This window comes from Sminthopsis crassicaudata, chromosome 1, assembly GCF_048593235.1.
Source record: "Sminthopsis crassicaudata isolate SCR6 chromosome 1, ASM4859323v1, whole genome shotgun sequence".
In the NCBI taxonomy this organism is placed as follows: Eukaryota; Metazoa; Chordata; class Mammalia; order Dasyuromorphia; family Dasyuridae; genus Sminthopsis; species Sminthopsis crassicaudata.
Genome location: NC_133617.1, coordinates 703,250,203 through 703,261,905, shown reverse-complemented (window position 1 = coordinate 703,261,905; position 11,703 = coordinate 703,250,203). Strand labels below are relative to the sequence as shown.

At 39.0% G+C, this 11,703-nt stretch overlaps 1 protein-coding gene across 1 annotated transcript in view; it reads left to right on the top strand.

Annotated features, from left to right (window-relative positions):
- SYN2 (synapsin II) overlaps window positions 1-11,703 on the top strand; it is a 240,222-nt gene that overhangs the window by 194,026 nt on the left and 34,493 nt on the right. The window contains 2 exon segments of the mRNA XM_074282912.1: window positions 7,707-7,769; window positions 8,762-8,904. Of these exon segments, the coding sequence (XP_074139013.1) occupies window positions 7,707-7,769; window positions 8,762-8,904 (206 nt within the window).

Here is an 11,703-nt window from a genome sequence, read left to right as displayed (position 1 = left end):
TCTCCTTTTCTCCTTCCCTCCTTTTTTCCCCTTCCTTCCTTTATACTTTCCTACTTTCCTCCCTCCCTCCCTCCTTCCCTCTCTTCCTTCCCTCCTTCCCTCTCTTCCTTCCCTCCTTCCCTCTCTTCCTTCCTTCCTTCCTTCCTTCCTTCCTTCCTTCCTTCCTTCCTTCCTTCCTTCCTTCCTTCCTTCCTTCCTTCCTTCCTTCCTTCTTTCTTTCTTTCTTTCTTTCTTTCTTTCTTTCTTTCTTTCTTTCTTTCTTTCTTTCTTTCTTTCTTTCTTTCTTTCTTTCTTTCTTTCTTTCTTTCTTTCTTTCTTTCTTTCTTTCTTTCTTTCTTTCTTTCTTTCTTTCTTTCTTCCTTCCTTCCTTCCTTCCTTCCTTCCTTCCTATTTTCTTTTCTACCTTCCTTTCTACTTTCCTTTTTACTTTCCTACTTTCCTTCCTTCCTCCCTCCCTCCCTCCCTCCTCTCTCTCTCTCTTTCTCTCTCTCTCTCTCTCTTTCTCAAATCTGGCTTTAGACAATAACTGTGTGACCCTGGGCAAGTCACTTAACCCTGTCTGCCTCCATTTTCTCATATATAAAATGACTGGAGAAGAAAATGGCAAACCCTGCCAATATCTTTGCCAAGAAAAGCCCCAAAAGGATTATAAAAAGGTCAACATGCCTGAAAAAGCAATTAAACAACAACAAACTGAGGACCAGAGACCAAGAAGTCACTTGTCCAAAGTCTGGCAGGCTGAAAATTCAAAATCAAGTATTGCTTCCAAATCCAGTGCTCCATTCCCCCCCCATTTAAAATGATAGTAATTGATTTTTTTTGCAAATCTCTTAATAGAAGGCATTAAACAACATATATGCATTCTAAAATAACCATGATGCCCAGCATTCCAGAGATGAATAGGAAAATTCAGATACTCCTGGGAGGGTAAAAAAACTTATCAACCAGCCCAAGAATTGGTGAATTTTATGAGCATGGTACTAGGAAAAGAAGGCTGATCCAGAGTCAGAAAACTTGGGTTCAATCTTGTCTATGATAACTATTATTTGTGTGAGCGTGGGCAAGTCTCTGGGCTTCTATTTCCCCATCTATAGGAAAGTAGAGTTGGATTAGAGCATCAGAGTCAAACTCAGACAGAAATAGGAATCACCAACCCAGATATAAGGCTCCCTGCTGACTTTACATTAACTTAGAAAATCACATGTTAACACTATATATGATCTATTATATTGTAATTTATTGTGTTAAATGTTTCCCAATTATATCTTAATCTGGTTCTGGGCTACCTGAGAAAATCCTATCTTTGACACCTCTGGATTTAAAGGACATTTGAAATTCCTTCCAGTCTCAGATCTGCAATCCTAGGATGTATGGCAAAAACCTCTCCATACCTTGTAATAAGTCTTTTATGGAGAAATCATTTTCCTGCATATAACCTCCTGGCAATGAGCACCTCTGAACATCTCGCTTCAAACAAAAGACAAACAGAACTTAACCTTCATGGTTGATCAGCTCTACCCAGGTAATTTGCTTCACTGGCATGGTCACTGAGAACCCGTGGTGTAATAGAAAGGACTTGAAGACAAAAAGATGGGTTCATATGCCACCATGTGCACTTGCTAACTGTGTAACCCTAATAAAATACGCCTGTTTCCTTAGCTGTAAAATGAAGAGGTTAGATTTAATGACCTCTTATGGGATGACTTTCCAGCTCTAAACATGTGACCATGATGTACCAGGGGTGCACCCTATTGGCTGGCATTTTAGCAGAGATGAGTGAGAGCAAGAAATGAAATTGAGGGAAAAAAGCTATGGTATTGTCTATGAGAAGAAAGGGCTGTTCTTTGGGTTTGTTTTTTTTTTTAACAGCCATCCTTGCCAAAGCCTTAGTTGAATTCCTTGCCAGGCTCACACCACTTCTTCCATCATGGATCCATCACCAGGGATTTCCTCTGAATCCTCAATTGCTTTGTGGAAAGCTCCTTGAAATGCCCTCAGTCCTCTGGTAAGGGCTGAGAATAACTCCCACAAATGGCTGACGATCGGCAATTAGGGCAACCCATATAAGGCCATGTTTCCGGTTCCCCCATGGGATAGCCAGTTGGCCCCATCTGGAGTCTTGGGTTTCACTGTATTTTCTCACATGACTACTTTGGTCCCTGTGGTGTCAGAGGATTTCACCACCGAAGCATCATGGGAAAACCTGTGGCTGGACTAATGAGAGAGGGGTTGTCCCCCTCATGAGGAGGCCCTGCCAACGCTTCTCTCTGGAAGTCATTTGCTGTTTGTCCGGAGCCTATATGGAGAAAAATGTTAGGAAAGTAGCTCTTGAAATAGTGATTGAGTCTATTTCCTCTGACTACCCATTCCCCAGAGAATCCACAATAACTCCCCACCTATCCCTGAAAGGTATCTTTGTTTAACAGGAGCCGTGGAACATAAAATGTAAAAGCAGAGGAGAACATTAGCTCTGATCAAAGCCATTTTACAGATGAGGAAACTGAGGCCATAATGGGAAATACAGTAAAAATATTGGTTTTGGAGTCAGAAGACCTGCATTCACATCTTTTAAGATACATCTGACCTTAGTCAAGTCACAACCTCTCTGAGGCTTAGTTTCCCATTTGTAAATATATATATATATACTAGCTGACTTTTAAGATCCCTTATGGATCTAATTGTATGAGTTGAACAGGTTATTAATGCTTTTCTGAGACTGGTTAAATAGCAAAATTGTGAAAGAGACAGATCATTTCCAGTCCTCCCTCTTCTATACCCTTCCAGTCAGAATACCTTTCTGTACCTTTGATATTTTTTCCATCATCTTGGGTACCATCCAAGAGATTGATCTTATTGTTGTGCTCTCTTCTTCTCCCTTCTCTTATACAATATGTAATTCAGGGATCTCCAAAGCCTCTATCCCAGCCTTCGCAGATGATTTCAAGAAATCATAGAATAATAGCGTGAAAATCAAAAGGGAGCTTCAAGTTCCTTTATCTAGACCAGCTGTCTCATTATTTAATTGAGAACACTTCAGCTAGGAAGTTGAAATAGTTTTTGAGTTTGTATTTTTAACAGGGGACAAGGTTTTAAGCTAATAGGATGATTCTTTAATAGTGGAATCTCTAGGCAATAGATATTCTACTGCTATCTCTAGCACACTACCTAAGCAACACAATGGACTGTCAGTCTAGTGTTGTTAATTGTCTTTTAGTGCACTTGTCCTTGATTCCCAATTAGATCATAAAGTCCTTGAAAATTAGGACCATGTCTCTGCATCACCCACTGTGCCTTGCAGGGGTAGAACTTATAGTAGAAATTCTCTACATATTGGCTGATTGATCATGAAATAACATGAGGCACACTGACTGGATAGAAATTTGGGAAGACTTGTATGAACAGATGCAAAATGAAGCCAGCAGAACCAGGAAAACAATTTACTCAAGACTGCAACGATATTAAAAAATATAAAGGAAAACAACATTATAAAGCATCCGAACATTAGCAGAGGAGCTAATCTTAACTTCAAAGACTTCAGAATAAAACAATATTCTCCCCTTTTAATTGAAAGGGAATGCACCATAGGTATGGAATGAAACATATTATTTGTCAGGCCTGGAAAATGTATCGGTTTATTTTGCTTAACTTTACTTTTTTACTACAAAGAACATTTGGGATTGAGGTACTGGAAAGTAATATTAAAGACAATACTTCTTAAAAGTATCAACAAAATATTCATCATTTATTAGAGGAAGATGGAATGGAAGGTGAGAGGAAGAAAAAGAAAGAAATAGAGTAAAAGAGAGAAAGGAAAGAAGATGGAAGAAGGGAGGAAAGGAAGGAGAAAGGAAGGAAGAGAGGAAGGAAGGAAAGAAGGAAGGGAGGAAAGATGGGAAAAAGAGGAGTGATGGAAATGGATTAGAAAGGAGAGGGAGTAAGGAAAGGAAGAAGGAAGGAAAGAAGAAAAAGAGGAAAGAAAATAAAATGGAAGTATAATCATTTCTCCCTCTCTCTGGGTCTCAGTTTCCTTATCTATGAAAAGATTCAGTTCATTTTGGAAGTCTCTGGATCATTTCTCAGCCTAAAAATTCTCTATTTCTATTATGAGTCATTCTCCTCTAGGTCTGAGCAAGCTAAATAGAGAGTTCTTGGGGTTCAGCATGGGCAGACATCTTTCTTTCTCCTTCCTGTCCCCAGCTCTGTCTGCTGTCCCTCTCTAATCTTCCCCTCAATCCCACCAAGCAGAGGCCACCCTGGCCACAGACCAGGAATGTGGAAAGCCTCATTGAAGGCACTCCCAGTGCCTGTGGTTAGCTCCAGGGTCCCCATATGGGCTAACTTTCCATCAGCAGCAACAACAGTTTCTAGGAAGAAAAAAGAAAATGTTTTTTCTTTTTCAAATCTGCTTCTGTCAGCAGTTCCCTTTATAGGACTGATGATGATGTCCAGGAAAGAAAAACAAAAGTTCAAGAGGAGAAAGAAAAGGATGAAGATTGATTTGGAAAAAAAATACAAGGCTACTCCTCCATGACCTTCTAGACTTCCATATTTTGAATTCATAAATAGTTTGTAAAATCATAGAATAACAGAGGACCCTAGAGCTAAAAGATACCTTAGAGATAATTTGTCCAACTGCTTAATTTTACAGATAGGGAAATTGAGGCTCACTAGTTAATTGGAGAACCGTTAATGAACCCTCATCTCTAGACTCCCAGTCTGCTGTTCTTTCCACTGCACTGCACTAATTCCTATCAGAGCTGGTAGTCTCAGTGCCCATAATTCTGCCATTATGGTAGACTCCCATCTATTGCTTAAGTAAGACACTTCATCTCCAAACTCATCGCATTATCTCTGGCTGTTCCCTGTACCTGGAATGCTCTTGCTCCTGTGGTTCTCTGACTCTCTAACTTTCTTTAAGTCTTGGCTGAGGTCTTACTTTCTGCAAGGAGCTATTCCTAGAGTTCCTTCCCTCTGAAATTATCTCGTTTGCATGCCTTGTCTGACATAATGGTCACATGTCTTCTTCCTCATTAGATATGGAGCTCCTTAAGAGCAAGGATTGAGTTTGCCTTTCTTTATAAACCTGTAGGCAGCACAATGCATGGCGTACAGTAAGTGCTCAGTAAAGGCTGGTTGACATCTCTTGCCTTAACCTTAGAGCAATTTTTTGTTAATTAAACCATTGCTAGTCTTGAAGAATTCTCTTTTAAATGCTGATACCTCTGGATAGTTTTTGACCACTTGATTGGTGATGCTTTCCCCTCTCAAATTATCTTCCATCTGCTCTGCATATTTATATTTCATTTTTAAAAATATTTGTAATTACATTTATTCTGTATGTGTCATATATATACCTAGTCATTCACATATTGTATCCTTCATTGGTATTTTAATAATTTAATAATTGCTTAGTGACTGATTAAACTGGTGATTTTGTTAATATCTTAGCATACTTTAGTTACACAGATTCTAACTGAGGGGAGGGGAAGAGGAGACAGGATGATAAATGAAATTAAAAAAAAAACTGAGGTAAGGAGAAAAACACCATAATAATTAGCACTGTCCCTAGAGTAAAAAAGGGGGGCCTCCCTTGGAAAGAAATTGCTCCTTGCTGGAGATCATTGCACAAAGGCAAAATTCTCACTTTTGATGTGTGCTAGAGAGAAGCTTCTTGGTCCATTTTTGGGATTGGCCCTTGGGAAATCCCTTCCAAACGTGAAACGCTTTGAGGGTGATACGTTTTTGTTTGAGGTGGGGAGGAGAGAAGGGTTTCTGAGCACTGGGAAGGCAGGGATGGGTAAAGGGAAATGTAGCTAAGGTATCAGCATGAGAGCCCTTGAGGTAAGGGTAGAGAGAGGGAAACACCTCAACAATACAATCTAACAAACATTTAATACCTATTGGAAAAGGACTAAGTAGGAGACACTCTCAGAAGTCAATTAGTCCCAACATAGCAGATCAAAAATGGTCCCAAACACCCATCCCCTAAGGAATGGTTGTCTAGCTTCTGTCTGAAGGAAACCTAGTGAGAAAGAGCCCACTGCCTCCCCAATCAGCCTACTCCCTCTCTTGGACAGCTCTCGTTGTTGAAACAAATTTTTTCCTGACTTCCACGTCTACACCTGCCTCATTGTAGCTTCCTCTTCTTATTCCCCATTCTGGATTCTATGAATAAAGTAGTAAGTGCTCACTATGTATGATGCTGGGCAACTAGGTGGTACAGTAGATAAGAGTGCCAGACCGGGGAGTCTGGAAGATTCAGCTATTTTATTAAATCTAACCTCAGACACTTACTAACTGTATCATCCTGGACAAGTCATTTCACCCTGTTTGCCTCAGTTTCCACATCTGTAAAATGAACTGGAGAGGGAAATTGCAAACCACTCCATTATCTGACAAGAAAGCCCTCAATGAGGTCACAGAGAAAAAGGGACAGGATTGAAAACCACTGAATAACAGGAATACAAAGAGAAAAGCACTTGTTTTTTCAGAAAGTTCATGTTCTATTAAGGGAAGTTAACACAAAAATAGATTAAAGCTAAAGTCAGGTGGAAAAGTTTCCTATGGTCTTTAGGGCAAAGCAGCAAAGCAGAGGATAATTAATCTCCTTTAATGTCAATTATACTAATAAAAAACCCCGGGCAAAATCTGCCCTCCATCTCCTCAATTGCAAAATGGGGATAATAACAGCACCCACCTTCCAGAATAGTTATGAGGCTCAAATGAGACATTTGTAAAGCTCTTGGCACAGTACCTGGCACATAGTAGGCCCTTAATAAATGCTTATTTCCTTTCTTGTGTTCAGACCTATAACCAGTTTTAAAAGCATCTCACTGTACTATCATGCAGCTCACATTTCTCCAACTTTTATATAAAAGTATTATGAGAAATTTTCAAATTCTTTGTTAAAATTTAACTTAATATTAAGTTAATAATATAAGTGGAATGACATCTCCCTGATCTAATATTAATGTATTTAATGTTTATATAATATTCATTATTTTTATGTATCTATATTAATTTAACATTAATATTTATTAATAAATTTATGAAGGAACACACAGTGGAGTTGTCATTTGTTCAGCATAGGGAATTCCCAGTGTGGGAGCTCCCTCCCATGCATATTATTGCCTATCTATGACTTCATGGATAAATACCAGGAATTGGCCTGAGATTCGTGGAAATTCTGTGATTTGCTTGACTTCTGTTGCAGTTTTCCCCTTCTTATTTCTAATTCTGTCCTTGGTAGCCTCATGATAGCACATTTATGTGGTGCTTTAAGGTCTGCAAATTGTTTTACAAATTTTGATCTCATTTTGTTTCTCACAATGGCCCTGCAGGGTCAGTGCCATTTTTAGATATAGTATTGATCCAAGGTTTTTCCTGATACCAGTGGGGCCCTGCCCTCCCTCTCCTGTGTTACACTGGCTTCCACACCAGTCTAATAGCCCTTGCTAAAAAGAAAATTAGGTTAGTCTGGCATGACCTGGTCATGATGTAGCAAGATTGACTTCTCCTTCATCAGCTGTTCACATAGCCACGTTCAGGGGAGCTCGGCCAGCAGCGGAATCCTGGGCAGAGGAAGCATGGGGCCCAAGCCAGGGTCAGCCCTACCCTCTGAAGAGCAACTGATTTGGCCAGAGGCTGGGTGCTGGATGAGGGACAAACAGTTCTGAGTCAATCCTTCTCTTTTCTCTTATCTCTAGCTGACTCTCCCGACATTCCCCGTGGTGGTGAAAATCGGCCATGCACACTCAGGCATGGGGAAGGTAAGTCACAGGGAGCCAAGAGGACCAAAAAGAGGGACAAAAATATATATGGGAAGGGACAAGTTTCCGGCAGAAGCTCAGATCTGCTCTCTTCTTCCTCCCGATTCTAGTCAAGCTGAACATCCACATTGAGAAAGGTTCCCTGGGCTACTCGGTACTGCTGGAGATCTTAGGACCAGTTCCAAAAGTCAGAGTCTTTCTTTGGCTCTCTCTCTAAAATACCAATAGTACCAGGTAGTCCACTTTGAGCATGGGGACCAGTTGCATTCACCCTAATGCCTTGGAGTGTGGTGGCAATATTTACCCTGAATGGAACTTCTTTTGCCACCATGAATCAAAGGAAGTCATTTTGTTCTGAAAGCCTTTCTTGGAGAAGGTTTGCCATGCCAGACTGCCTATGGTCCTTCAAAGGTCTAGAGAGGAAGCTAATTCAGGCAGGCTCTTTCTCCTGAGCCAACAGAATGTAGGAGAACCGAAAGCAGGGCTGGTAAGAAATAAAATGCCATGCTTTCTCTTTTCTCTGTATTCTAAGACCTGCTTACCAGAAATTGATGACTTAAAAACAGTTTTTTGAGAATTGCATTTCAGTAGAACTGTGTATTTTTAAAAATGCATTTAAAAACATTATTCTGACAAGGAGTCCATAGACTTTACCAGACCACCAAATGAGCCCAGGCCACACAGACAAAAAGGCTTAGAACCCCTGCTCTATTCCCTGTTTTGTTAGATTTCTGTTGCAAAACTTACTGGGGATAGGGAAGAACCATATTAGTTGTAGAAGACCATGAATGCTTTCTGAACCCAAGAAGAAGAGCATAGAGAAGTATAAAATAGTAGGAGAGGCAGAGAACTGGTGGAAAGTGTGGGAAGCTAGGATGACCTGAATGGTTTTCAGTCAAATTGTTTTGTCCTGGTTCATGAAAACTCCTTGATTTTTCTCTCTTTCCCTCACATGTGCGCTTCCTTCCCTCTCACACTTGCTTCAACACCAGGTAAAGGTGGAGAATCACTATGACTTCCAGGATATCGCCAGCGTGGTGGCCCTCACCCAGACCTATGCCACAGCTGAGCCGTTCATTGACGCCAAATATGACATCCGGATCCAGAAGATTGGCAACAACTACAAAGCTTACATGTGAGTCAGATCCTGGGGGCTACAACCCTCTTTCCCACAAACTAGGGGTTCGAAGCTTCGGTCTTGAAAATGGCATCTGATTCTTAGCTTCATTGCATGCACTGCAAATCACTAAGAGGAGATCCCATTTATGCTTCTGTTTGTTTATAATCACATAGTTTTAAAAGTGTGTGTAGAGGGAAATTATCAAGGTATTTTGTTTTTTATATCACCCTAGTTTTCCCCTTTTCCACATCCCCCTTCCTCTCAGAAAGCCATTCCATACAACAAATAGTATTTTTGAATATTAAAAAAGAAAAAGAAGAGGAAAAATCAGGATAACTGATCAATACATGAAAAATCTTAGAATAATAGTGAACTTCCCACTTCCTCAAAGTATAGGAGTAGAAGTGACTTTTCATACATCTTCTTTTAAATTATACTTTTTATTTATAATTTTTCAAAATTCATTTTTGATCTTTCTATGTAGATGTGGTTTTTCTTTCCCTTTACATTGTTGAAGTTACTGTGTATACTGTTTTCTTGGCTCTGATTATTTTACTCTGCATTAGTTTATTGTAAGATAATCTGTATCATATTCATTATTTCTAAGGGCACAGTAATATTCCATTATGTACAATTTGTTTAGCTATTCCCCAATCAATGAATATCGACTTTGTTTTCATGTCTTTGCTATCACAAAAATGTTTCTAGAATTATTGTGCTATGTTAGGGACTTATCTTCTTAACCATAGGCCTCTTAAGGTATAAACCTGGAAATGGAATCTCTGGGTCAATGGATAGACATTTCAATCACTTTATTTGCACAATTCCAAATTGTTTCCAAAATGATTTTACTGTTTAACAGCTCCACCAACAATACGTTAGTATGCTTATCTTCCCATATCTCTTCCAGCAATGATTTTTCCTATTCTTTGTCATTTTTGTTAATTTGCAGAGTATGAAAACCTCAAAATTGTTTTGACTTTCATTTCTCTTATTATTAGTTATTTGGAGCATTCTTCCATGTGGTTGTTAATAGCTTATTATTCTTCTGTTTGTTCATATCTTTTGAGTGCTTGGTGGTGAATGGTTTTTTATATAAATGTATGTTTGTATATATATATATATGTGTGTGTGTGTGTGTGTGTTTGTATATTCATGTATACATATATACATATACATAAATAAATGCATCTATGTTATATGTGTATATAAAATATATAATGGGTACATATGTATGTATATATGTATGCTTACAAGTAATTTAAATAATTTACTCAAAAAAGCCAATGTGTTTTTTTTTGTCTTCTGAAGACCAAAAATATTATCACTATGTTGGGGTGAAGATATAGATCAGGGGTTCTCAAACTACGGCCCCGGGCCAGATGTGGCCCACTGAGGACGTTTATGCAGCCCGCCGGGTTATGGCAAAGGGGCTGAGGGGCAGAGACAGAGTGTGAGCTTTTGTTTTTACTATAGTCCGGCCCTCCAACAGTCTGAGGGACAGTGAACTGGCCCCTATTTAAAAAGTTTGAGGACCACTGATATAGTGTGTCCAACTGTGGCTGATCAGACCAATACAAGCTTGGAAGGCGACCATAGCTTGGGGACAAATAGTCCACATGAACATAAAAAGGCAGATAGTGATGGAAAAACAGAAGAGATATTAGAAACTAGATTTAATCTGAGCTCTGAGAATCATTGTCATAGAGATCCTAATAAACACAAGAGAGAGTTAAGATCACCAAATGAGAGTGTATTGAGAGAAAAGAGACCTGAGGATAGAGTTCAGAAGGACACCCATAGTCAATGATCCAAATGAAAATTCAGCAAATGGGGCTGCAAAGTCACAAAGCAAAGAGGGAAACCAAGAGAGAACAATATCATGTTAATCTAGAAAAATCAATTCTGAATGATGTTTCCAGAGAGTTAGAGACAAGACTTCTAACCCTTTCAAAAATGTATTAAAAGGGGGGAAAAGGCACTAGTAGGTATTTGCTCATAGAGCTAAATGGCTTCTCCATCATCAAGAGAAGTCAACCAAAGATTTGGGAGACCTTTTCCCCCAGAAAAATGTCAAAGAAACATGGAAAGAATATTTAACGTGTGGACTGATGATCCCAAAAGAAATGCAGTGCAGAATCAGCTTTTAAGACTATTTATTACTTACAGTTGTTTTAGGCTGTAATTTAATATTAGTTGTTCTCTTCTAAAAATGAATAATCATTGCCTATTATTGTTATTCAATCATTATTTGTGAAGCACTTTGCAAATCTTACAGCACTATTAAATGCTAGCTATTATATAATTAAACATAATTATAAAAATTATTCATACATTTATTTATTTAGTCCTTTCAGCAGCCCTGTGAAGTGGGTAGTGAATCATTAGCCCTGTTTTACAGATGAGGCAACTGAGTTTCAGAAAGATCAAATGACTTTTCCAAAATCATAAGTAATGGGGCCAAGATGTAAACTTAGATCCTCAGATTTTCAAATCTGATGGTGGGGGGGGGTTCCCCTAATTGATAGACTTTAGGGGGTGGTAATGAGCCAGGTCTCCAAAAAAAAAAAAAAAAAAAGAAATTCTGAAATATCTGAGGCAGGTCATTTAACTCTTCTGGGTCTCAGCTTCCTTATCTGTAAAATGAGGAGTTAGCCTCTGAGATCCCTACCAGATCTAGATCAACGATCCTTAGAATCAGCATTTAGCAACTTTTCCCAGAATTCCTAGTGAGACTGATCATTGAGAGATTAGTCAAGAGGTAGTCTTGAATAGTCTCTGAACTTAGTTTCTTGACCAATCAGGTACACCCAG